Source organism: Parasteatoda tepidariorum, chromosome 7 (genome assembly GCF_043381705.1).
Source record: "Parasteatoda tepidariorum isolate YZ-2023 chromosome 7, CAS_Ptep_4.0, whole genome shotgun sequence".
Lineage (NCBI taxonomy): Eukaryota > Metazoa > Arthropoda > Arachnida > Araneae > Theridiidae > Parasteatoda > Parasteatoda tepidariorum.
Window position 1 is genome coordinate 47,955,891 of NC_092210.1, and position 27,120 is coordinate 47,983,010.

The 27,120-nt window shown below is 29.8% G+C and overlaps 1 protein-coding gene across 1 annotated transcript in view; it reads left to right on the forward strand.

The window, feature by feature from the left end:
* The first annotated feature begins 3,594 nt into the window (after nucleotides 1-3,594).
* LOC107437431 (uncharacterized) overlaps nucleotides 3,595-27,120 on the forward strand; it is a 418,583-nt gene continuing 395,057 nt past the window's right edge. Inside the window, exon 1 of the mRNA XM_016049433.4 lies at nucleotides 3,595-3,983. Within this exon, the coding sequence (XP_015904919.1) occupies nucleotides 3,807-3,983 (177 nt within the window). The 5' untranslated portion in view covers nucleotides 3,595-3,806. The remainder of the gene's footprint in view (nucleotides 3,984-27,120) is intronic.

Here is a 27,120-nt window from a genome sequence, read left to right on the forward strand (position 1 = left end):
TAGAGCTTTAATTTGGCAAATATCTCAAATATTTGAACAGTTGAGAGTCGGAGACTAAAATTTTTCCCTTCACTCACTGTTGAAATTTCAGAATAATTGCACAGGCTGTTCTGGAGTTGGAAAAGAAATACTCAGACCTACATAAACAATTTTTTTTATTACTGAACGTTCTAAGAAATAATAACATAATCTAGCTAAAAATTATTCAATTAAAAGACCCTGAATTTCTTTTTCTTCTTATTAACACAGATTTGATTCCACGGATCTAATTCAATTCCATTAAGGTAAAACTAAACCACCTGATCCTTTTACTCGGTTGCCATTGAAACTTCATCCACAACTAGTTATTTAATTTATGGTTACCATTAAAAGTCGCCAAGGAATTATTTTAGCAGTAGTACAAAAAATTAATTTCTAGAATTTCTAAGCAATTTTCAATAATTATCTTTCATTTATTGTTTTAATTGGATACGCGAGTATACCCATAGTTTGATGTAAAATATTTAATAAATATAAATATAAAATTTTATTACAATGACTGGAGATGTAGTATTACAATATACCTATAATAAAAAGTTTTGTAATAATACTTTATAAATAATACTTAATAATACTCTATAGATAATACTTCGTAACACTTTTCTTAATAATATTTCATAAATACTAAATAATACTTTTTGAAATAATACTTTATAAAATTACTTTATAATGGAAGAACATTATAGCTTCAAGTCTTTAATTTCGAATATGATTGTAAGCTAAAGAATATAACGATTGTTAATTTCCAATTTTTATAAAATGTTATATAAATAACTAATGTGGCAAAATGAATTAAATATTGTAGTATACTTTGTAATATTTTTATATATATATTATAATATACTTTGGTGGCCAGCTCAGTTATTTTTCAAACTAATTTCGCATGAAATATAAATTTTGCTGGAAACCAAGCCAAATACAGAGCACAACTGCATTTAAATATTCCCTACGGCAATCTTACGCTGAGAAAAAAAGTATGGTCAAAACTACCAGAACATGGACACATTTAGCGTATTTCTAGCTTTATGGGAACACTAAAAAACAAGGTATTTTTTTACCAAAGTGCTTTGTTAACTATTTTTTGGTAGAAGTAACAATAAAATATTGTTTTTGTTACCATGCTGTTTGGTTTTATATGTGATAAAATTAAGTAACTTTAAGCAAACGTCAGTAATTTTAACAGCGCTAGTTTAGTTTTAGATGACACAAAAATTCTCCTTTTATTAACCTCTATTTTACTAACAAACTTCATTTCTCTTCAAATATATGTTTTTTTTCCTATGTAAACTATAAGTTAACATCATCTATGAACATTTAAAATTTAAAAAAAAATTCATTTTTAAATGTGCGAATGCCTGGACAAGGTTGTCCAGCAGTGGACTGATCGTTAAGACACGGTTCCCAGCAGAACACCGAAGTCAAGTATGGGTCAATGGCTGTGGTCAATGTGCGGGTGGGTGACCACTATGCGTAGGGACCGTGGTTGTGTGGTATTGGTCCTTGTTAAACTGTTCTACCGTAAAGTGCTCGACTTCGCGTGCAGGTCGTCGGGCTACCGAAGCGGGGGTGCCATTCCCTCTGCAGAGGATCAAAATTGTGGCGACATGCCTTCAGATCACCCTGAGGGATATTTCCCAGACCATCGCCAGTAGCCCATTGTGTAGCTCTAGTGTAACGTAAATGAACTACAACAACAACAGCCTGGACAAGGTTGCTCTAAATTAATATTTTAACTGTTACTAAATGAATACTAAGAAAGAGTAAATAAAAATACTACATTAGGGCTGGTTCAGCATACTAAAATGGAATCGTAGAGGTAGTGGATCTTAATCCCACCGTAACCCTGAATGCATCTATTTACTAATATTTATTTATTTATTGTTGCGCAGGCTTGTGTGCTCTCAACAAAGCTTTGCCAATATGTCCTTGATTTACATGTAGCACTATAAAAAGAAAGACAACACATACCTACAACATAGGACACGGTGGGACTCGAACCAGCTGCCTCCCAATCGATGCATCTTAGTAATGTTTTTCCCCTCTAATTTAATAATTTCTAATAAATGAATTCAGTTTAGATACATATACAGGATCGAGTGATTCATGCAAATAATTGCTTGATTCGTGCCAAATTGTAGAACAGATAACATAAAAATGAGAAAAGCAGCATAAAGGTATTGAATCCGCTACCTCTACGCTTTCCAGCGTTTAGCAGAAGGACATCAATCCTCGGCAATGGTGTCCCCAATAATATATGGTTGTTTTACTTGAACCTCGTTGCGCAGTATTGCTATTCTACTAACCACTCTGAAAGTGTATATGTAGAGGGTTTGAATCCCGTTATATCATTCGATGCATAGTCTTTCCGTATTATGTAAAATTGTGCTATTTGTTTTTTAAACAGAAAAGAGTTTTTAAGCAGTCCTTTTTATTTACAGAGAAACCCACATATGCAAGCAAATAAACAAATAAATCCCAATACCTCATAAAAGAAGGATTAAACAGTTATTATAGTATGATATATCTGAGTTTAGTATCTTTAGAACACTTTAATCAAACATTTGAAGCCATAATTTTTGTCCCTTTAACCCTTGTTATAATTGAAAAAAATTTATCGGAATAAGAAATAATTATTAGTCGTCTAACTCCTATGAACTATTTGAATGAACAGCCATTTTAAATATACCATAGATTAACAGGTAAACAGATTATCTGCCTTCTACCAGATTATCTGCAGGTTATCGGCCTTAACAGATTATCTGCCTTAAAATTACCATATAAATGGTAAAATGATTGATTGTTCTGATGATCATTTTAATAATTTTGTCATGATACTTTGGAGCATAATTTTATTTTTCTTCGCTCAGCAAACATTTACGTTTCTTCACTATTAATTAATAATCCCATCATATCGCTATTCTGTCCATTAAGAAATAGAGATGTAGAATAGAGAGAAGAAAATGCTCCAAATAGAAACGGTTTAAAAGTTCTTTTTTTTCATTTGACAGAAAAAAATTATTTTTTCTTTAGTTTAGTGCATTCTGTGTTAATTAGAAGCACAACGCGAGTTTTTTTAACGGATAAAACATGTTCTTTATAGTTAAATTTTTATAGTTAAATTTTTATGCTTTAATTTAATTTGCTTCTTAATACCAATTAATTATAAAGCGTTTATAATCTGACAAATTAATATCAATACAAAAAGAAAATTAATCAAAATCAATGTAACTAAGCGGTTGACACGTTCAATCTTCCATATATTCAATCAACTATTAATCCATATTAAAGAAAATTAATCAACTATTAATTTTCTTGCCTTCCATCCCCCCACATAGCTGCAGAAAAGATTGCAGACTAAGTCAAAAATAGAACAAGATTTAACCCAGTGGTCTGTAAGTGCGCAAATTCTTTTACTATTGCGCCGAAGACTACACGATTATTTTAAGAGCTAACGTGACTGGAGAATAAAGTACTCTGGGAAGAAGGAAAAATCTTTCTAGCCAAAAATTATACCCCTCTCTACCCCCAACGGGATAACCCTAAAGACAGAGATCACGAGCAGATGGCGCTGCAAGGGTTGAAATTTACCCCACCCCTTACATCCTAACTGGAAGAATATTTGCCGGTGTACTTCTCTCTATTGCATCACTGAACTTTATTCAGAACAGAAGAATCGAAGGCACGCTCTTATTTATATTCGAAGATCGAAATATTCAGTACTTGAAAAACGTGCGAAAATAGAAGTGTGTTTTGTGCTTGAATGAAACATGTTTTCGTTGTCTGTTTGTGATCAGGTGCGTTTTAAAACCAAAAAAGGAACGGTGTTTACATCTTTGCCAGTATACTTGGAGTTTGGAAAAATTACAAAAGGAGATAAAAACAGTAAATATGTAAACAGTGGTGACTGGCTCAAGTTGAATGCTGGTGACTGGGAATCAAGACAGGTAAAATAAATATAAATTTATAGTTTTAGAAATAATAAATATTTAATCGATTTGTTAATTGTTTTAAAAGATCATGCCATATACAATCAGGTAAATTTTGCATTTTAATACTGATATTAGAACTGGAATGAGTAAGAATTAATTTTAAATTCACTAAATTGTCTACATCAATAACAAATGCAGGATATTGTACAGAATATAGCTATGAGCTGAAGTAATTGAATTAGCGGATGCACACGGTTTGAAGAAAAAATATAAGAGTCAGATATAAGTAAAATATTTTCAAAGCATGGTAATTAAAAAATTGCTAATTTCATTTTATTTATTCAAAATGTTCTGAAATAAAAGGCGAACTGCAATTTTTTAACAGTTTGCGATCTAAAATTTAGTTTATATACTGGCATTTTATGCAGATGGCCCAGTATCTTTAAGTTATGAAAATCCAATTCTATTATAATCTTCCAATTTAATCCCGTTTATTTTGTAATGCTTTAAACTGTAATGCTAATTTTTCGAATAAAAAATAACAGCGTTTTATTATTGATAATTTTATTTGTATTGTTGATTTTATAAAAATATGATCCAATTTGTGTCATAAAAAAATAGATTAGAAATGTTCTTTTTTAAATATTAAATAACATTTAAGAATATTTGATCAAGTGTATATTTTCAAATGTTATATGAAAGTAAAGTCTCTCTTGTTTATGATAATACATGCATATTTGTAACATAAACTGCAAAAATATTTGTACACTATAAATCTGGAAATCTTGATTAAATTAACAATACAGGTTAAAAAAGGATTAAAATATATTTAAATTATCACCATGAAGAATAAGCACAAAACAATTTTTTTAAGTACCAGTATCATTGTTCTTATAATTAATGAAATACAATCATCTGCCAAAACGAAAATTTAAATTTTAAAACTAATATTTTTAATGTTTAAATTTTATAAGGATTTGAAATGAATTAAAATATTCTTAAATAAACTAAGATAAAAAAGTATGAAATTGTTTTTATCATTTCCAAAGACTAGAATAAAAAATAGCTCTGATTGATCTGTAAAATTGTCTTATAAATATTAAATAAACGAAATGAAAAAGTTAAGTAACAACTTGTTAGAAATTATTAGTTTTGCGAAATAAATATTAAGAATCATACAACAAAATAAATGTTGAGTCGGTTTCTGTTAAAAAAAAATTGTACATTTTCCAGCATTTTGACCAATTAATTGCCCTACTCATATAGCAATTATAGTTATTGCATCACTATAACCTAAGGCATCCTATTGTAACGGTATTTCTTTAACTCTGTTTTCTTCTTTCTTTGCATCTGGTATTTTGAAGATTATTCCTGTTGTGAAGTTTTTTTATTTATTTAGTTTAGGTCGATATGAATATTTCCACATCTTCATTAAATAAATAATTTTAAATGATTTTTTATAAAATTGATGTTTGGTGACAACAGTTCGAATATTTGTGTTTCAAACAAATGTGAGAAATAATCAAATTATTTAAAATTTTGCTGATGCGAATCGAACTGTGAGACTCAGGTAAAGTTGTTGAATCCTCTTCATAAATGTCTATTACATAAAAACTATAAAATAAGATGCAACACTTTACTGTAATCATAAACCATATTCTCTTACGAATACGTCTATCTCCAATGAGAATTCTCGTATTCTGATTTAAAATTAATATTTTTAATCAAACTAAAATAATTTTTCTTAAACTAAGACTTTTCAGATTTTTGAAATACATAGTATTGTAATGTCATTTCGAACCAAAACAATTTAAACTGTTTACATATCTGCAATTTTATTGCTCTAGAGAACAGGGAGTAGTAATTGAATAGATCAGAGAAAAATCAAAATCCTAAATTGGACATCAAACCGGCGAACTCATTACTTTGGTATAATGGTTATATCCTTCATTGCCAAACGTTTTTGTCTGTGTAGATTCCAGTTACTGTTGTATCCCAGAGCTATTTCAACGTTTAAAGATAACATATAAAATTTGGCATCATTAAATGATCACGGGATTCAGCGAGAATCTCTCCTTACCGAGGAGTTATGTTCTTTTCACCAAATTCTAATGTCTGAAGGTAGCGGGTTCATATCCCACCATAATCCAGGATGTATCTTTGAACTGTACTTTTCGAGTGTGAGCTGCCCCGCCGTGGACTAATCGTAAAAACGCGGTTTCCAGAGGTCAGTAAGCGGGTGAGTGACCACTTTGATCAGTCAAAGTAGGGAACGAGGTTGCACGGTATCGGTCCTCCTAAAACTACTCCATTGTAAAGTGCTCCACTTCGAGAGCAGGTCGTCGGACGACCAAAGCGAAGGAGCCAACCCCACAGCAGAGGATCAAAATTGCAATGACATGTCGTCGGATCATTATCGGGGGCATATCCCAGGCAGTCGCCAATAGCCAATTGGGCAGCTCTAGTGTGACCTAAATAAAAAGCCTACCTACCTATCTTGTTTGTGCCAGCTGTTTCTGTATCATCTGTTTTGTGCAGTTATGAATTTTGTAATGGTTTTCTTATGTGCCGAGTTTTGTGCGAGCTAGACTGTCGTCCAGACGTGGACTATACGGTTAAGGGTTTTGCAAACCTAGGTACGTGTCCACGTCTGGAAGAAAAGAAAAAAAAAGCTGTTTTTGTACCAAAAATTATTTTTTAAGCCATTCTTTCAATTTAGCGCAGTCCCGCAGTGGACTGATCGTTAAGACACGGTTCCCAGCAGATCACCGAAGCCAAGCATCACTGGCTGCGGTCAGTGTGCGGGTGGGTGACCACTTGGATCAACCTGCGTAAGGACCGAGAGTGTGCGGTATTGGTCCTTGTTCAACTGTTCTACCGTAAAGTGCTAGACTTCGCGTGCAGGTCGTCGGGCTACCGAAGCGGGGGTGCCACCCCCTCTGCAGAGGATCAAAATTGTGATGGCATGTCTTCGGATCATCCTCAGGGATGTTTCCCAGATCGTCGCCAATAGCAAATTGTGCAGCTCTAGTGCGACGTAAATGAACAACAACAACAATTGAGCGCACAAGACTGTATCTGTAACAATAACTAAATAACAAAAAAGGGGAATCCCCAGTCAAGTCGTTCGTCATTGATCCTTAAGTCGCTCTATGAATTCGTGTGTGTCGTATCATTAACTGATAGTTCACCTGGAGTTCAGCAACCTCAATGAAACACTTCTATATTTTTTCATTGTCGGTTCTATGAAGAGGAGAGTATTTTGACTCACTTAAACTTTAAATGAAAAATTGTGCAAAAGTTTGAAAAAATATTAGATTGAAATTATGTAATTAAGCTTTACTGCAGTTAAAATTAAATGTTCGGCAAAAGTGAATAACGTATAGAATTTCCATTCTAATACAGAAGCAATTTTTATTATTCATTGAATTCTTATTATTTATTTTCATTCTAATTTCTTTTTAAAAAAAAAATTCCTTGTTTTCATTTCCTTTTTTTATAATAGATTTATTACAATACATAATAGTCATACAACGAAAGATGCGTCATATTAAAGTTATAATTAATTTTTTTAAATATAGTTTTCGCTCATATGTTCTCGTTGTATTCAAATTTGAAGGCTTACGTTATTCAAAAAGAAATATCTTCTCACTACTTATAAAACTGGGTTTTTTTGCAATCAGATAGAGTAGCAGATTTTGAATAATCATTGGCCAGAGATTAATGTCAGATTCAGACTAGATTTATTAGCTGTTGCTGTGATTATCAGATTTGACCCTTGCCACAGAAAATTTATTAAACATATTTTTCACATTTTTTCCGATTATTTTCTATTAATTCAGGTCGAAATAAATAAAAAATAATATATTTGGCATTTCAATCATTTATGGTTGTGAAATTCAGCATGACATACCCCTGTTTTTATCAACAATAAAGGTAAAATCTTCCTAACACGGCTCACTTCCAAACATTTTTTTTTTGAATTTGCACTTATTCGCAGTTATTTGGATCCAAAAAAAAAACAGTTATCCGACATTGGTACTTCTTTTAACTACAAAATAAACTATTGATAAATTTTGGAACATGAATAAAAAAAAATTTCCAACTACTTTTTTCTTAATTTATATTTTAATGCAAATATAATTCCGATAAGCTAACAATTTTTTAAAAATAACTATTAAACTAATTTTTTTTTAATTAAAATTTACCAAAGACATATTTTGCTTGTATTTAGACCGTCGGAATTTTTTTTTGAAGGGTCATGGGCGTCTCATCTGCGTCTAAGTGCTAAGCGTTTTCAGCAACATTTCCTAATGCCGTGGTTTTATTTAAGATTTTATTGAAAATTATAACCAGACAAAGGAGAGTTAAAAAAAATCAATATGCTGGAACCATATTCTTTAAGAAAGCACAATCAATATTTACTCGAATAGAAATTTACAATTTTTCTTGGATGATCTGAAACTAAAGAATATCAGTTGGTTCATAATGAATGTAATGAAACGAATATGCTAATGAAAATCGATCCAAGTAAACCCTGAATTTGAATAACGAAATTTCTATTCCATCGTTATTCATGTAACGAAATGAATAGTTAAATTACTGAATAGAAGTTCATATGTATTTTTATAGTGCAATTTTTTTAAGAACTACAAACACTAGATTTTTATTATTTACGTTTAATGTGTTTTCTATTTTTTTAACAAGCACCTTTCAATTTAAATTTATCTCCAAAAGCGTGGAAACAAGTCAAAAAAAATTTTTTTGCAATATTTGTTATAATTAACTCTATTTATTTTATGCATTTGAATGCATCAATTTAATTGTTATTATCATTTTAGTTTGCAAATTTCAACTAATGTAAAAAAACTGAAAAAATACAGTTTAATAATTTATAATAGTTTATGTTTGTCTACAGTTTGTATAGTGAGCAAAAAAAACGTTCTATCCTGAATTTGATCTAAGATCAAAACAAACTATTGCAATTAATTATTGTTACAAACTATTTTGTTATAGTTACGCAAATATACAGTCAAGAAAAAAATGTAATATAACAAAAATGCTTTAATTAGCAGTAAAGTTTACAAATTATATAATTTTTTATTTTGGTTTAAATTGATTTGACAATTTAAAAAAAATGTTAATAAAATTTACAAAAAATGCCGGAAAAAATTATTTTAACGCATTTGAGCAAAATTCTAATATGACTGATTAATTTAATTTATCAATTTTTAGTGTTAGAAATTAAGTTAAATAACAATGTTACATTCTAACTCTAGGATTTCTTGTTACAATGAAAGAGAATGCTAAAATTCTCAAAATTTTTATTCAATACATTGAGACACAAATTATGCAAAATGAAAACATGAAGCAAGCAATGTTTATTTTTCGTTGACGAAAAGACAAAGAGAGTTAGGAAAAAAATAATTTTCTGATCTAATTAATGACTTTATTACATTTTGCACAGAAATTAGATCACGTTCTGTTGAGGGAGGAAAAATCAATATGTAAATGGACAAACTTAACCTTTTTTGTTTAAAAAAAAAGGTTTATCAACAACACGCAATTCGGAAATTCATTATTTCCGTACCTAACTCCATTATGCCAGGTAATTTAATCTATCAACGTCTGTTAGAATTGCTTTAATATTTTCACCTTTCTCGAGCTTAATTAAGTAACACCGGATATTTTTGGACTTTAGGAATTCATAACTTCAAAATATTGCAAATGCCTAATGTTGAATGGTACCCTGCGTTTAAACTATAATTATTTAGTAAATACTGTATAATTATTCCATCCACGATTAAAAAGGTATTTTTAGATTTTAAGGCTAATCATACAATGTAGGGTTCATACCAGTAAATACTGCATAACTATTCCATCCACGATTAAAAAGGTATTTCTAGATTTTTAGGCTAACCATATATGTAGGGTTCATGCCAGTAAATACTGTATAACTATTCCATCCACGATTAAAAAGGTATTTTTAGGCTAATCATATATGTAGGGTTCACACCAATGTAGGGTTCATACCAGTAAATACTGTATAATTATTCCATCCACGATTAAAAAGGTATTTTTAGATTTTTAGTCTAATCATATATGTAGGGTTCCCACCAATGAAAATTTTATGATGCAATAGGACCATTTAATGATTCAAACACTTTATATGGTAAACAAATTTGAGAAAAAAAATCGAAATTTACCCTCAGTTCAGCATCCGAAAAATAAATTTTCCCAAAAAATTAATTTTAAGGAAAAATTTTAAAGCATTATTTTTGCAATAAAATTTATTTAAATAATTAAATATATATAAACAATTTATAAAGTGAGTTTGCAGTAAATGTTGCTGTAAAATTTATCCAACATCAGGTTTTTTGTTCGGTAAAATGGAGATTCAAATTTCAAATTTGACCAGCTTTCATTATTAGCCAGTATGCAATATATATATATATNTACACCAATGATAACAGAGATGTAGCCCTGTTATTATATATATATATATATATATATATATTCCGGATCAAATTACATTTTTTACACTACTTTCGTTTTAATTCGACTGAAAATGTTTGCAATTTTAAGTTCCTATGATGGAAGACGTTTAACACTTTGACGCAAATGGGATAGCAGTATCCCTTTTCCATATTTTTTTCTGACGCGTTCAATAAATAACAGCATATAATTGCAAATTTGAAAAATGTTTGTTTGGAAGATTTTATTTTTAACCCTGAAAGAGACATCACGGTTTCATGCTTTATTTCATAACTATAAATTATTAAATGCTAAATATAATATTTTTTACTTATATTGACCTAAATGGATAAAAAATAATGAAAAATATGTTTAAAAAAATTCTGCGTCAAAGGGTTAAACTCATTAGACAGTATGATCAAAAACGAATATGTTTCATATATTACAAATAGTCACTTAAAAATAAATAATTGAGTTATTCAGAAATCAAATACGTTTTTTTCTATTGATCACTTCTCAGTTAAATAAGTTTAATTTAAGATTCCCAAAATTGACCTAAACACACAACTTCTCCGAAGAAGTTGAAATATATGAGCACACGATAAAGAAAAATAATAAATGGAATCGAGATAAAAAATTTAAAGGGAAAAAAAATGCCTTGAAGTAGTCCGAAGAAATATATTCATAACTAGAAAACCGGATAACTCTTCTCCATTCAAACTGTACTTGAGAAGTATAAATCCGTTTTGAAATATGAAAAATGCTTTAAGTTCTTATTTTTCAGTGTTAAAAAAAAATAAAGTTCTTATTTTAGCTGAAGTGCTTTGTCAATGATATATTGAGATTTCTTTTTTATTTTTAAGTTGACTAAAAATAAATCCTACACATCCATTCTGACGGTACTGAATATTTCTTCAGAGGAAAAAAATACTTATGGGTTTTTGTAAATTATTCAAGAGAGTAAAATTAAAGTGCGCTTTAAATCGGAAGAAAAGAAACATGAAAAAAAAATTTCTTTTGATATATGTTTTTGTGCTACAGTTTACTTTAAAATTTTCAATAAGAGTAAAATGCGAAGGTAGGAAAACTGTTTGAATATTGTTTGAATGTTGCAGTGCTGTAAAATTTCTTACTGTGAATTCCATATTTATCGTAAAAATATATTGCAGAAATATGAAGAAAATGAAGAGATACTAACAAATAACCATGATTTGAACTAGTGGAAGTGTTTAGGAAACTAACATACTAACCACGGTACCGTGCTCTCTAAATAGCTTTTTAAAATAAGAACAAATTTGCTAAGAGCAGAAATTCTGGTAGGAAAAATGTATGACCTGCAACATGAATTTGCCATAGGAATTGTCATTTTAAGCTTCAACCATTTTCCTATAATAAATTATTGAAAAACCTCATCCTAATTTTGGTAATCTTGTATGCATACGAATTTTAAGCATTTACACTGGATCCTAAATTATTAACTATTTTTCTTTCATGTTCTGGATATTTTTGTACAAAAATTTTTTCCATGAGACAAAATATTATACATTTTAGAAATTGAATCAATTTTAAGATATATGGACCTATTTTAATACACTCTTTACAGTTAATACTCAATGCATGTTTAAATAATGCTGTCTGTAACAAATAACGTTTCTTAAATACCCTAAGTGTTCTTTAAATATTACAATATCAAAGCGATTCATTGTCTGCATACTTTAGCACAAAATGTAAAAACATTATTGCATAGCCTATTAAAATAAAATGCACCTCTTGTAAGTACAGGCTATGTTATTTATTACAAATGGAAGAGCAACATTACACTAAACTAAGATTCATGGATGAAGAGGGAATAAAAATTCTTCAGAACACTTAATGCTTTTAAACATGGGATTTTTGAAAGATTGTATGTATATATATTTTCCCCAGAATGCATTGCTTGAAATCACTATATATTTAATAATGTAATGCATCTTCATTGTATTTACAAGTATTTTATTATGAGCTTAATTATAAGATGTTTATTTAATATACATACCCTATCTATTTCATCGACGAAACTCGGAATTTCTCTCACATTATAATTGACCAAGAGGAGTTCAAGAATATTGAAAGAAATGTGTGTGAAGTTATCTAAAAGAAATACTTTAATAATTCAGTACTTAAACACTGATCTTCATATAGTATTCACATGCAGGAGTCCATAAATATAAGCTGTGTTTCATATCCAGTTTCTTTTATAACACGCAGTTTTCAATGATCAATATCATTATTTATTTTATGCAATGCCAGAAAATTTTTATGCAATTCCACGAAATCCATTTAACACTTTTTTATGGAACCAATGTGCATTAGAAATTTTTTATTTGTTCTTTATTATGCAAGTATGATGTTTATCTGTTTATTTTCTGTTGCCGTTTATCGGAAATCGGAGTATATCAGTTTAGTTTTTGCGATGATTTAAAAAAAATATTTTTCAAAGAAATGATCTGGTAAATATAAGGATATAAGAAATAGGAATGATAACTGACTGAAGGAAATAAAGTGATATCCCATTTGCTATGAGATATTGACTGAACCTTTATATTTTATATTTTTGCACACACAGTGCAATTTAACTTTTTCAATATCATGATGTAAACTTCTGTATTTTATAGTTTTTAGTATAGATTTTCTATAGCATTCATTTTCAAAAGCTTCTTTTTTTTTCTCAAATATTCTGTTTTATTTAATATTCATTTATTTTGATTTGTATTAATAGGAAATTCAACTAGTAATTAGAACTTAATTAGAGATTTTGTTATTTTTTTGAAACATGATAAGACGCTGATTGTGTCGAGAGTATTTTTCTTAACCTTAATTCACCTTAAGTGCAATATTTTTCAAAGAAAACGTTTTCTTTCAAAAATGCAAAGTAAAATTATTATAAGCTTTGTAAAATACATACCTATACTGGTGCTGCTTCTCCTTTTTTTAATTATCTTTACTAATTAACTAGCCAACTTAATGTATTTTGCGTTATCAGTATGTGGAAATCGGAGCGTTAGATCAAAAGTTACTCTTGCTAGTTTTATTTTTTATTCCCTTCATACACAATTACGAAAATCACACTGTTTCACAACGGCAGCTTTCAATTCAAAATATACTTACTTATAGTACTTTTTATTTTTATCTTCCCATAAAATACAGGATAGCAAAAAATAACTTGAATAATGTTTAAAGCAAAATATTTTTATCAATATGTATCACTAACTGATTTCGAAAATGTTAAGCTTTCTTAGTCGAAAAAACTTCTTTTCAATAAAAAACGGTACCTTTCTAGCAGGATGCTACTCCAGCACACCTATCTAAAAGCACTTAAGAACGATGCAAGTCATATACGTATTTCTTGACTTTTTAAGGGACCGAATAAAGGCACATTATACATCAAACTAGAATCCTATGAATTTCCCCATCTCGTCTATCTGTAATTGTATTAACTAAACTTCATAAGACTTTATCTTTGTGAAGTAAGACTTCACTATCTTAATTTTCGTATATTTTGATCCCTTTTGCATCAGTCGGTGAATGTATTACATTTCATGGCAGTAAGTTTTGTGTGAAAAGTTTACAGTTCTGTATAATGACAAGTCAAAAATTTATATATATTTTCAACATAGTAACGTTTTTATGCTGAAAGGGGTGATCAAATGAAAAGGTACGAAACGACACGGTGGTTACAAATGCAAACTTTATTCAAAATATACACCCTACGCCTGAGCACAACGATCCCACTGATGAACAAGCCGCAGGATTCCTTGTTCCCAGAATTCCAGTGGCCGTGACGAGACCCAGTCCTTCACAGCGTCCTTGAGTATGCTGTCCGAGTTGAAGCGCTTCCCTTTCAGGTGTTTCTTCAGAGGACCAAACCCAAGGAAATCGCAGGGTGACATGTCCGAACTGTAGGGCGGATGGTCCAACATCTCCCTCTTGAACTTGGCCAGTTCCATGTGTGTGACTCTGGAGACGCGTGGATGCGCGTTATCATGGAGCAGAAGTACACCCTCCGTGAGCAGCCCGGTCCTTTGTTCTTGATGAACCTGCGTAGGCGTCGGAGTGTCTCACAGTACACATAGGAGTTAAGGGTTTTGCTGTGCTCGAGTTTCTGTTCCTCATACGGACAGCTGCATCATTTGGACGCAGCGTTTGATAAGAGCCTCTGCTCTCTCCTGCGCATGCGGGCGCTCGCGCATGCTCCGATTCCAGTCAGAGGCTCCAAACGCATCCCGAGAAGTCTCACTACGTTCTCCCATGTCGGAGTACGCAAATATTTAACTGTTACGTTTTTACGTCGTTTCGTACCTTTTCATTTGATCACTCCTTGTAGTTTTAATTTTCATATTTAATATTTTAATGAGCATTAAAATTAGTATATTATAAGTGCCAAAATCTTATTTCTTGCTACACTATAAATGTCAAAAATTTAAGAATATAAAAGTATGAATGAAACCCACTACGACTATAGTATTTTTTCTTAAAAAATTAGTCACTAGATTGAAAGAAACAAAAAAAAATCGTTTCATAATATACAGTAATTAAAATACTCCAAAAAATAACCTTACTCAACTTTTGTAAAAAGAACAGTTATTACTTTACGTTACAATTTTTTTTCAAGAAAATGTTATCTTCGAGACATGAATTTGTGGAAAGAAAAGTCGCTTAAACGGGCTAATTATCTTAAGTAGATGCAAATTAAAGTAAAGCTCTTTGACGGTATCTTTCAGCTGAAATCTTCTCATGTCGTGCGGACTCGGGCTAACGCATCACGCCACGCAACTACAATTAAATGCGCAAGGTTTTCTAAAATAGGCTATATTTTCTGTAAGATAGCAGAATATTTTTATCATCGAAACACAAAAGTAGTTTTTTTTAAAATAAATGTAAATATTATTTCTCACTTAGTTTTAGCTAAGATTATTTACTGAAGGAATAAAAATTGCTTTCATTTTATGATTATTCTCAACTTAATGTATGGTGAATGTGATATTTCTGATGAATCTACTACACATTTGGTTTCTACTAAGATAGTTGCTACCCGTACTTTAATGTATTGATATATTTTTCTTCATATTTTACTCTGTTGCTTTCATGCAAAAGATGTATTTGTGTTCCTGCATAAAAACTGCGTTAAAACCGTTGTACTTTAATTAACATTTTGACAAAAACATTTACACTGCACAAACTGTTACATCATGCTTTATCTATTGCAATTAATTTCAAATGTTTATCAAGTACATTTTCTTCCCGCATGATCTCATGTGAGGGTCTTTGACTCTAAAAATACTGCAGCCATATCAGAAATATGGTCTTAATAATAAATTTTGAGTTGTAAGATATACAGATTTTTAAATAACTATAAAGAATGTGATTTTATGTATCAGAATGCAAAATTTGAACGAAATCGACGGAATAATTCTCAAACAATCGATATTTAAATGCATGACTTCTTAAGTATTCGACTTAATTTTAAATATCTGACTTCTTCATTAAATGAAGCAATAACTTATTTTAAATAATTATTGAAAATTATTTTTGCTTGGAAATATTTTCAGATAAATAAATTTTATAATTGTGTGCAAGAAAATTTCGAGTTTCTTACGAAACACTCGAGATATGGTGAAATACGTAAAAAGTAAAAGTAGAATTAAAGAATCTAAGGGATGGGATAGCCTTGTTGGTAGGGCACTGGACCCATGTCCAAGAGGTCGTGGGTTCGATCCTGCCAGCCGAAGACTCCCCGTGTAGTAAATGGTGACTGATTCACGTTAAATCTGTCGAGTCTCAAAGTCCTCCATGTTCCCATAACAAATCAATACCTCTGGGGGTACTGGATTGGAGATTGCTCGTTCTCTGATTCAGGTCTAAATTACAATCTGTGGATGAATGAATGGGTCCGCCCTATAAACGGGTGTGACGTAGGAGTGTGGCAGAAGTCGAATTCTTGGCCATAGATGGCGCCACTGAAAAACAAGAACAATTGTAACCCCTCTGCCTAATTGGCATACGTCAACAACAACAACAAAGGATCCAAGCTTTTGACTTCACTCCTGACCAAACTATTAAGACCTTATTTCCCATATTGCTGCTGCTTCTTATATTTAGGGTATATTTATTCAGAGAAGTATATTTTTGTGTTTGATTTCGTAACTTAAAATATCCGTGTTGATTAGCTTATTTGAGGTCATACTCTCGAACCAATAAGATTGAGTCCTAGGATGTGAAAATCTGGGCGTTAGATCAAGAGCTATTCAAAATGATTCTTTTTTTTACGTTTTGTTCCTAGCGATGCATTATGTATTACTTCTTGATTTGATTGTTTTCTTACATCTTTTAAATGTTTTGCACTTGCTCATAATATCATGCGTTGTTTGTAGTTTCTTCCTGTTAAAATGGAATTTTATAGATGGCTGTTACATCAAACGACAAAGAAAATTGCTACAAACTTTTGACTGCATTACTATTATGGAATGTTAGGGTTACAACTAACAGAAATATATAAAACTAAAAAACTCATTTACTTAGAGTGGTCTGTTATTCAGGTGTTGAAAAGTAAAAAATATGAACCTTCGCACATTTGATTGTTGAAAAATGAGCTTTTGCCAGGAGTTAAAATTTCTGAGATTACTTTTGTTGTTTCAGGGATTGCTTTTGAAGTTGCTTTTTGATCAATATATTCACATCAAACTTCTATATTGTGAACTAACCAAATTCAATTTTATTTTTAAATTGTAATGTCCAATTTACTAAACTGTATACACAATATTTAATTTTGTTATATAAAATTTGTGACTACACAGTAAACAATACCATATGAAATATACTGACAGCTACTGAAAAATACTGGCAACCTGAGCATAATATTCTTAAAACCCATTTTACTGTAAAATTTTTCCTCCGTGAATTACATACCGTAATTATTACAGTAATATTCTTAATTAAGGAGATGCAGTGACTTCTCAGTAAATATTACTGTAAAATTTACGGTATATCAGATTTATTGTTCCGTAAAGTTTCAAGGTAAAATCTAATTTTACGGTAAAAAGTACTGACATCTTAAGTTCTGGAGTTTTTTACCATACTTTGATCTGGAATTTTTTACAGTTTATTAAAATAAAACTTCTAAATGCACAATATTATTTTTGAACTGCGCAAAAATGAAAATGTTGCTTAAAACTTATTCGTTGAATTGCCAACAACTAAAAATTTCTAGGTTAAGGACGAACATAATTCAGTTATTTCTTTGACAAAAAAGTTCCTAAGACAACAGAACATAATCTTCTGGAGTTGAACTAAGTTTATACGAGAATAGAATAAATCTTTTTGAACTCATCCTGTTAGATGTTTTATTTCATTTTATTTTTGTTTCATTAAAGATCTCTATCCTTACTCCTCCTATCCCAGTTTTAAAAATAAATTTTGACTCGAAACAAACAGCAAAAGCTTAGTTTAGTTTCGAAGTGAACCTTGTCGCTATAAAAATATTGCTCTTTCCGGGAACTAAAACTAATCCTTCAGCTTGAAAAGAATTATTCAATGTTTTTGTAGAGGTTTAATTTTTTAAGTTTATTTTAATTTCTTTAGTAACAAGGTTTTTATTCGTGAGTTAGTTAACTCGTAATTTTTCGTTTCCCATTCATTTGCAAATCACTAAGCATTCCCACTTTCATCTAATAAAAAACATGGCCAGTGGTCAATTAGTTTTAGGATATATGTTAAATATTAATTGCTAAAATCTTTAAAGGAATAGTCCTACAATGAGAAAATAAATATGGTCAAGACTACCAGAAAATTGTAAAATTTACTGTGTTTCTGGTTGTATGGGAATACCGAAATCCCGATAATTTTTCCCGTAGCGTTTAGGTGGATATTTTGGTAAATTCCAAATTCGGTCTTCCCCATATAATTAGTAGTAAATGAGGTAAATTTTGGTAATTTAACATGATACCTAAGAGCATGGCACAAAAGTCATTCATTCGGTTAAATTTAACTTTTCTCTTTTGGAATTACTTCTAAATGTAAGTTAATGAGTCGGGGTGGTGCTACCTGTTGGAAGAGTAACATATCATTATGAAATGGAACATTAATTTTATAAGAATTTTTTTACCATGCAAAGAACTGAAGCGGAAAGACTCACTTAATAATATAAAAACTTCTTTTGCTTCAAAATTTATGACGAGGAAAAAACATCAGTATATTTCAAGTGCTAAAAAGCAGGCATCCATTTTCAAGATTTACCGGAAGTGAAAGAGGGAAAATAAGAGATTAGAAACACACGATATATAGCAGTCAACAAAATAATAAGTAAGATTAAAACGAAGCTAAAAAACGCGATAAACAAGAAAGACAAAGTATTATGCAACTTCAAGCTTCATTGAGAGGTGGTGAAGAGACATGTAACTAAATAGGGAATCTGCTTTCATATGAATGAAACAAGAATCATACAGAGTATCGAGATGAGATGATGCCTTACAGAGCCGGAAATAATATTTGTATTTTCGAAATTAAATTTATGTACAAGAATCCAGAAATGTGCAGCAGTAGATAATTCATCGAATTTTTGATGATGGATATATCTGCACTGTTAGAAATTTCTTTGAAAAAATAGTTAAATAACAATTTATTGAATGGTTATTTTACCATATTTAATAAAAACAGTCAAATAACCATAAATAAAATGGTAATCAAACTGTTGAGTTTGAGACAAACTGTTTATTACCTGCTTTCACCTAATACAGTAAAATAACCAGAATTTTATCCCACCAACTAGAATCACCTAAAGAAGATACTGTGTACATATCCTAGCCGAGCGGGCTTATCTGTCAATCTCATGACCGACAGAACTCGAGTTCGAGTCCTAGTGTTGACACCTTCCCCATTCCCTTCAACTCGTGAAGAATTTATAGCACTCTCCAATGCTCATTACCTTACGAAAAGCCGTGTTAGTATGTCTAGTTAAATAATTATTTTATTTTTGTAAAATGCTATTTGTAAATGGTTAAAAAACCATATAGTTTTGTATTCATGGTTTTATAACCATACTTTTGGTAAATGGTTTCAAAACCATAAAGGAAAAAAATGTTCTTTACTGTAAGCTTTACGGTTAATCGGATGGACAGACAGCTGCCAGTTATTTTACCATAATTTCAGAATGAAAATTTTAACAGTGTATCGTGCTCCTTTGAATCTGAATTTTAGAGTTCGTCTGATTTGCACGATGCAGCAAAAGTTCTTTTTAGAGACTTCAACTTCGTCATAAGGACAGAAAACTACTTTAATTACTTAATATTTTAGCTGTTAGTTTTGATTTTCCTCATTTATGTCCGGCATATTTTTAGGATAGGTTCCATATCTGAGTGCTCGAAACAAGTCAAATTTTAATTTTTGAATCAAGAAAGCCTTTACATTATCAAATATAAAATCTCTGTTGTTTACTCTGTTTGGTACTCTAAGCATTTAATTCAACTGTTTATTTGGTTTGTAATACATTGGAGATTACAACATTATTAGTGATTTAGTTACATATAAATTCACTAAAATAAAAGGTTTGATTTTATCACGCTCTTAAATGAATAAGTAATTAACTAAATTAATTTTATATTGATTTTCATAATAATAAAAGACTACTCAGTAAAAAATTACAGATCAAATTACGGTGAAAAAATATTAGCACACATTCTGTTTTTATAGAATGTGTGTTTACTTATGTTACGAAACAAAAAGTATGATATTCCTTAGTTTTTATAGTAATAATTACCATAAAATCCCTGAATCACTCTAATTAAATAAATATTTCTGTAAAAGTTACGGTATAATATTTTACGGTAAAATGGATTTTACAGATGATGCCCCAAAGTACCAGTACTTTATATTGCAATTATATCCGGATTATTTTGCAATACAGTGATTATATACGAATGGGTTTTGTGAGTTTTTTTAAATCTTTAAACTACTTTTTAATTTTTGTGCTACATTAACTTTATTTTTAATTTACTTTAACTTTTGTTTTATTTTTTAACTACTACTGTAACAGTATTTATAGTGGTGTAGTAGTAGCTTGATTTTTAAGAAAAAACTATTGTGTGATGATAAAAAAGCAATATTTTGGCAATTTTGGTATTTTGGAAGATGAAAATGTAAATCTATACTTATTTAATAATTTGGCTAAACCGCTACTGGGTTAATCTAAAATTATGTAGTTTTTATTTGTTAATATATATTTTGAAAGATTAGTTACTACAAGAAGTATTTTTTCATAATATTCATTTTTTCATTTTTCATTGCTTCTTTTGTTTCAACTCCTTTTGGATTTTCAGCTGCGTAGCTCGTTTTTCCACTGGAAGTATTGTTTTTAATTGCTTTAATTATTTTGAATTATTTTCTTAATTTTCTTAAATTATGTTATTGTTTGAGCGAAATATAATTTATTTTCAGTATCCATTGAAAATAAATATTAGAAAGAAACATTACAGCCTTTTGTATTTATAAATTTTATTTTATTAAATTTCTTAGTAAAAATAATGTACAGACTTAATAAGCATAAAATTTCAAAAAAGTTTATCGTACGCTTTATCTTTAGAAAAATAATATTTATTATTTCGTTATAGACAGCAGTAAAATAATCAAAAAAGTTTTCTTACTGTAAATAGCAATCAAAAATAAAATATTCTCTCGACATGGGTAGTGGTAGAAAGCTGAAAGATTGTATTTTCCAGGCTGATGCTCAGCTTGATAATGTCAAGAATTGTTTTGCCCAGGACATTGTTTGTTCTTCACAATTTTTCTTTTTCCCTCCTGATGAATATTTATTGATTATTATTATTTTTTGCTAGACAAATTTTCCCCATAACTTTATTATAGTGTTACCCTGTCTAGAACAATATTGTGGATCAAACTGACGTGGTGTACATGTATGTTAATGAAAAGAATATTTGTAATATTTGAAAAAGTTTCTTTTATAAATGTTTTTATATAGTTTATATATGACAATAATAATTGAATAGTTCTTTGGGATTAGTTGACACAGTTAGCTTGTACGTCTAATTTATTGAGTACTGTAGAATTTTTTTAACGTATTTGTAATTAAAGAAGCATATTTCGCAATAAGAAGACATGTCTAATGCTTTACAAGAGTTATAAATAATAATCATTTGGCATATTGAGTTTGTATGTCTAATTTATGTAACACAATAAACTGTAAAAAATTTCGGATCATATTAGGGTAAAAAGTACTGGCACTCAGCTTGCCGGAAGTTTTTATCAGAGCATGTTACGGAACAAAAACTCTGGCATACCGTATTTTTACTAATTGTCGAGAAATCTCTTAATCACTCTAATTAAATAAGTATTAAGTTAAAAATTACGGTGTAATATTTTACGGTAAAAAAGGATTCGTTTATTACTGGAGCCTTCGCTTTAAAAAAATACGCCAATTGGAAATAACAGTTGACATGTTTTAAGCGCTCAAATAAAGACACCCATTTTCAAGACTTTCCAGACGTGAAGAGGAGAAGAAATAAGAGCGATTTTAAATATAAAACGTAAAGTTGCGAACAAAAAACGGAAAATCAGTTTGAAAGTGGGCAACTATGTTTAAGCGCTTGAAACATGTTGACTGCTATCTCCAATTTGTATTTTTTGAAGCAAATGCAGATTTTAATCTAGTAAGATCCCTTAATGTTTCATGATGAATTAATTTGCTGCAATTAGTTGATTTGAATCAACTTATACAATTCACAACAATGATAGTATAGTGCATACAAACAGATTACTCCAAATCTATCAATTTATAAACAATTGTGATTAGATAATCTATTATGTTAAATGCTTATATGTTTAGCATTTCAATGTAATATGTTGGTTTAAATCAAATAAGTTGGTATTCTTTTTATAGTGATTGAAATCAATGATTGCTGATTTAAATATGCTGATATATTTCAACACTGGTTCGAAGTATAAATAAAATGCTTTTATAATTGAATCGGCAAAATGAACTGATTTTATTGTTTTGCTTCATTCAACCAATTAATTGTAATAAGCTCAATCTTTTAAATTTTGACCGTGCTGAGAAATTATTTAAATTTTTGAAGGCTTAACTAAGAAAAGAAAGCACAAATTTTCTTTTTGTTCTTGTTTTAATGATGAGAATAATCTTAAAAATAATCATTAAGCATTAAAAGGAATCAAATCAGTGCTTTTAACCACAAAACATGATAAGAGAAGTTCATTACGTTTCAACTTTTATCAGTAGACTCTTATTTTTTTCTCAAATAAGACATGGAATTATCTTAATTCTTTCTGTTTCCAGTTTTTGAAGTATCATTTAATTTTTTTAATATAATTGGTACTGTTCAAACTTTTTAAGCTTTAGCCTCTTCGGTCCTAGCATCCTAGTGTAAGAGAACATCTTTACATTACCCTGAATACCTTATTTATAAGATTTTTAACAGCTAAACCTAGTGTACTACTAATAATACATGTAAGAATAGAAGCACGTTTACAAATTTGCTCAGTCGAGGGCAGCAAGTCTGCGACTGAGAAAATAAGTAAAGATTCGTCTAACCATATGCAGATAAAAGGATAGAGCAACTTTTGAAAGTTTTCAAAATATTATTGCATTAATTCTTTACATATTAAAAGCATCCCGTAATACAAATTAGAATCTTTCTGCTCAATTCAACGCTTTTAACAGAAAATTCAGTACTTTCCCAATTGAAAAAAAAGAAATCATTTTGGTAATTGGCACATAAGCAATGCTATATATTTTAAAAAAGCAATCAAATTAACATTTCATAAATATTTAATTTGTTTCAAATAACTGAGTGCTTCTGAAAGAAATATATATAAAATGTAATTGATTGAAAAACAGTTAAAGACCTCAGAAAAATTTAAAACTCTATTTTGGAAAGAATTCAATTAAAGCAGAAAAATACAATGAGGTAAGCAATGTTTTTAGAATTATTATAAATTTCGTCACTATTCAAAATTTAAAACTGGCTGGACATCTAACTGGAATTTTTAATAATAAAAACACTAAATTATATAATAGCACTGACGCATATTTTTTCTTTAATTGATTATTTACTTAATTTATAATTTATAAATGAATCCACTTTATTTTCAAAGTTTTTTCTCCTTTATAATCCATATAATGGATTTATATATGATAAATAGCTTTTCTAACAAATCTCAATTGTTACATTCATTTGCTTTACTCTTTTCGTTTCATAAGATTTAAGAAAGTTTTGGGGGACCTTTTTTATTACCATTTGACTATTATAAAAAATTATTTTAGTTGTATCAAAAAATTATGAGTGATTAATAAAAACATGTGTTACATTTTGTGAAATATGTCAGAAAGCAAATAGACTAAATAGTTATATCTAAAACTATTACAATGGTTCGTTACATTTATCACACCTAATACGACGGAAATAGCTATTAAGTTCAGATGAGCTTGATGTATCGGTTTAATTTCAGAATAGCTATTGAAAAGTCATTGTTCAAAAAGAAAAATACACCATCATTATTATTATAACAAAACCACACCCAAATTACATTATTCATTCGAGAAATTGAAGTTCAATTTATAGTCTTGAGTACTTGAAATGCTTTTACTTTATTTCGTGATGTTATATTGGTAATTTTTTTATAAAATAAAGATACATTGCGTCTGTTTAAAGTGAGGATATTATTTCACCGTTATTTACAATAGCTACGAACCCAAATAGAGTAACCCAAAAATTCACTTTTGAATTTGATGAAGTTTTTTTTTTCTTTTTTTAATTGTTGTCAGGATTAACCAACTTGAGAGCGCTGCTACTCTGCAAACTACCTATTTCACGGTTTTCTTTAATCTTGTTATTTTAATAAGAATAGACATTTTGAGTGATTTCGTAAAAATTTTGATTGCTAGATTTAATTATGAATAAGATTTAGATTTTTAGGTAACCAATAGATTTGTTTCTTTTTTTATTTTTTGATTTCGTGGATTGGTCAATTTTCCTACCTACACAACTGCAATATAAATACAGAATTTAAATGTCTTCTTCTTCTTCTCATTGGCACGACAGCCCAGGTTGGGCCCTGGCCTTCTCAACAAGCCTATGCCAAGGCATTCTTCCCTTAGGCAAGGTTCTCCAGTTTATTATCTTTAAAACTTGTAGGTCCTTTTCAAGGCAGTCGAAAAATCTTAGGTTTGGTCGTCCTCTTTTTCTTGTACTTGTTGGCCTGGCACTGAAGACATTTTGGTTGTCCTGCTATCCTCCATTCTCACAATGTGGCCTGCCCATTTAATCCTTTGAATTTTGATAAATTACGGCAGGTGTCATAATGACATCAGGTGTCATCATTTAAGTGTCTACGAAGTTAAAATATTTCATCAAAAGTTATCTAAAACTATGTCTTATTATTGGATACTGTATCACGTGATAAGCTTCCACATCTAAAATTTAAGGTGCAAGCAATTTTATGTAGATATTTTTTTAGCTTGTCTACTTTAAAATTCGTTATTTATAATCTAAGAATAGTTACGAAAATTCTAGCTGGTTACAAGGTTATTTGAAGACTCTAAGTAAGTTTTACACTGGCTACTTAGACATATCCTATCATTTTATAATTTTAAATTAATGTAAACCTGAAGATTTTCTTCATTTGCTTCGTCGGAATAATTTTGGTTATTTTATATTTATCTAATATTTTTGAACGTTGAATTAGATGCTTTATTCCTAATAAGAGCTATGTTTTTGAAAATGAAGTTTATTGATTCATTTACTCATTTCTTAACATTTCATCCATTTAACTAGACATTTACTTGTTAACTTCATATTATCACTTATACAATCTTTTTACTCTTGATTAATTTCAAATATTCAAACTTTTTCTGAATTGTCCATTTTCTTCCCGAGAGAACTTGTGAGGCGAGTGTTATAAACCTTCATCTACGAAAAGGAACCTAAACTTAGAATTGAGTTAACATGCCTTAAATACTAGTGAATTGGAATTAAATAACTGCAGTGATAGACACACAACAAATTCTTCAAACTTCTTTATCTTATTCCTCCTATTTTTATATTGTAGGATGACGATTTGGCAATTCTTCATATTTCTCTTGAAATTGCTTTCAAAGAAACTAACTCTATTAGATTCTTTTTTTTTTCAGGTGGAAAATTCAGAAATTTCAAAATCGTTTTTCGAAGCAAAAATTTTAACCTAACCCTTGTGAAATTGCGCTACTTGATCAATCAATTTCTCCAATCTTTTCTAACTATATTAATAATTTCTTTGCTTCGCTAATTTTAGTTTTACCAATGCATTCTAATATTTACTTTCTTTGTAACAAGTACTTAGTTTCTTTCTGGTCAGAGTAGTTTTGTTTTTCGTTTAATTTCATTACAGTGTTAATATTCTTTAGATTTTTGTAGCATCTTATGGAATTATTTTAACGCACTGCTTTCGTAGCTTAAAGAATATGCTTCCTTCATAAGATTTATATCATACTTTTTCATACCCAGTATCCAGTACTGTGTTATTTCTTGTGATTGTTTTTGTTTTCTGTAAAACAAGATTTCTCATATTAGAGAAAAAATATATGTGAGAATAGCTCCAAAACAAATAATAATCAAATTTGAAAATCCCAAGTATTCGAAATTGAAACAGCATATACTCATTTTTGAACAAAATGCATAGTCTCAAAAGTGATGTGGGGGGGGGGAAGAAATGTGTGAGAAAGATGTTCGATGGCCACCTGTAGGATTTGTAACAATGATCTTTGTATTTGTTGTAGGAAGTTCTAATCCCCATAATTGTACAACTCAATCCAGGAAGTTTCTGTATATGGTCACAGCTGCAATGTCACATCATAGCATACATTCGATTCGCTTAAACGTATTTAAGATAAAGCGAACTAAGCAGAAAAAGGAAATTAAAATTACGATCTATCAGCTAAGATATTTCGACCATATTTTTTTCAAATTGAAAAGCTTTGTTCAGCATTCTACTATTGTGGTTAAAGCATCCTACTACGATTTCAAAATTCCTTGGTTCGAGTCTTGCTGGCAGCTAATGAAAATCTTTCTCATATATTTCTCCCTCCACATCAGTTATGAGACTGCATTTGCCTAAAAATGATTATATGCAGAATATACAGGATTGTCAAATTCAACTATTATTTTTTTCGAAGCCTTTCTGACGTATTTTGCTCCTTTTATTATAGTGTACGATACCCAACCATTCCCATATGCTCTACTATCTCTTATTTTCTTTCACTTTTATCAATACCACCTTTTGATTACCCAACTCATATTTTTCTTTCTTTATTCAAATAACAGTGATTTTATTCAAAACATGTCCAAAACATATCTGCCGCCAAAAGCTAATGATGCAGAGTTTCCTTTGATGGGAATTTAATTCAAATTCATTCAACAGTGAACAAGTTTTCCTTGTATTTTTCTAAAAAAACTTAAGTCGACATCAGGTCCAGTGTATGCTAATATTAACCTGCAAAAATTTCATTTACCAGTCCGATGCCAGTAAAAGATCTTTATCAGTACCGTAACAAATTTGATAATAAGCGTGATACCTTTAAAAAAAAACTATATTTGGAAATGCGTAATTTCAACATTACTAGCATCGTCCTTTATTTCAA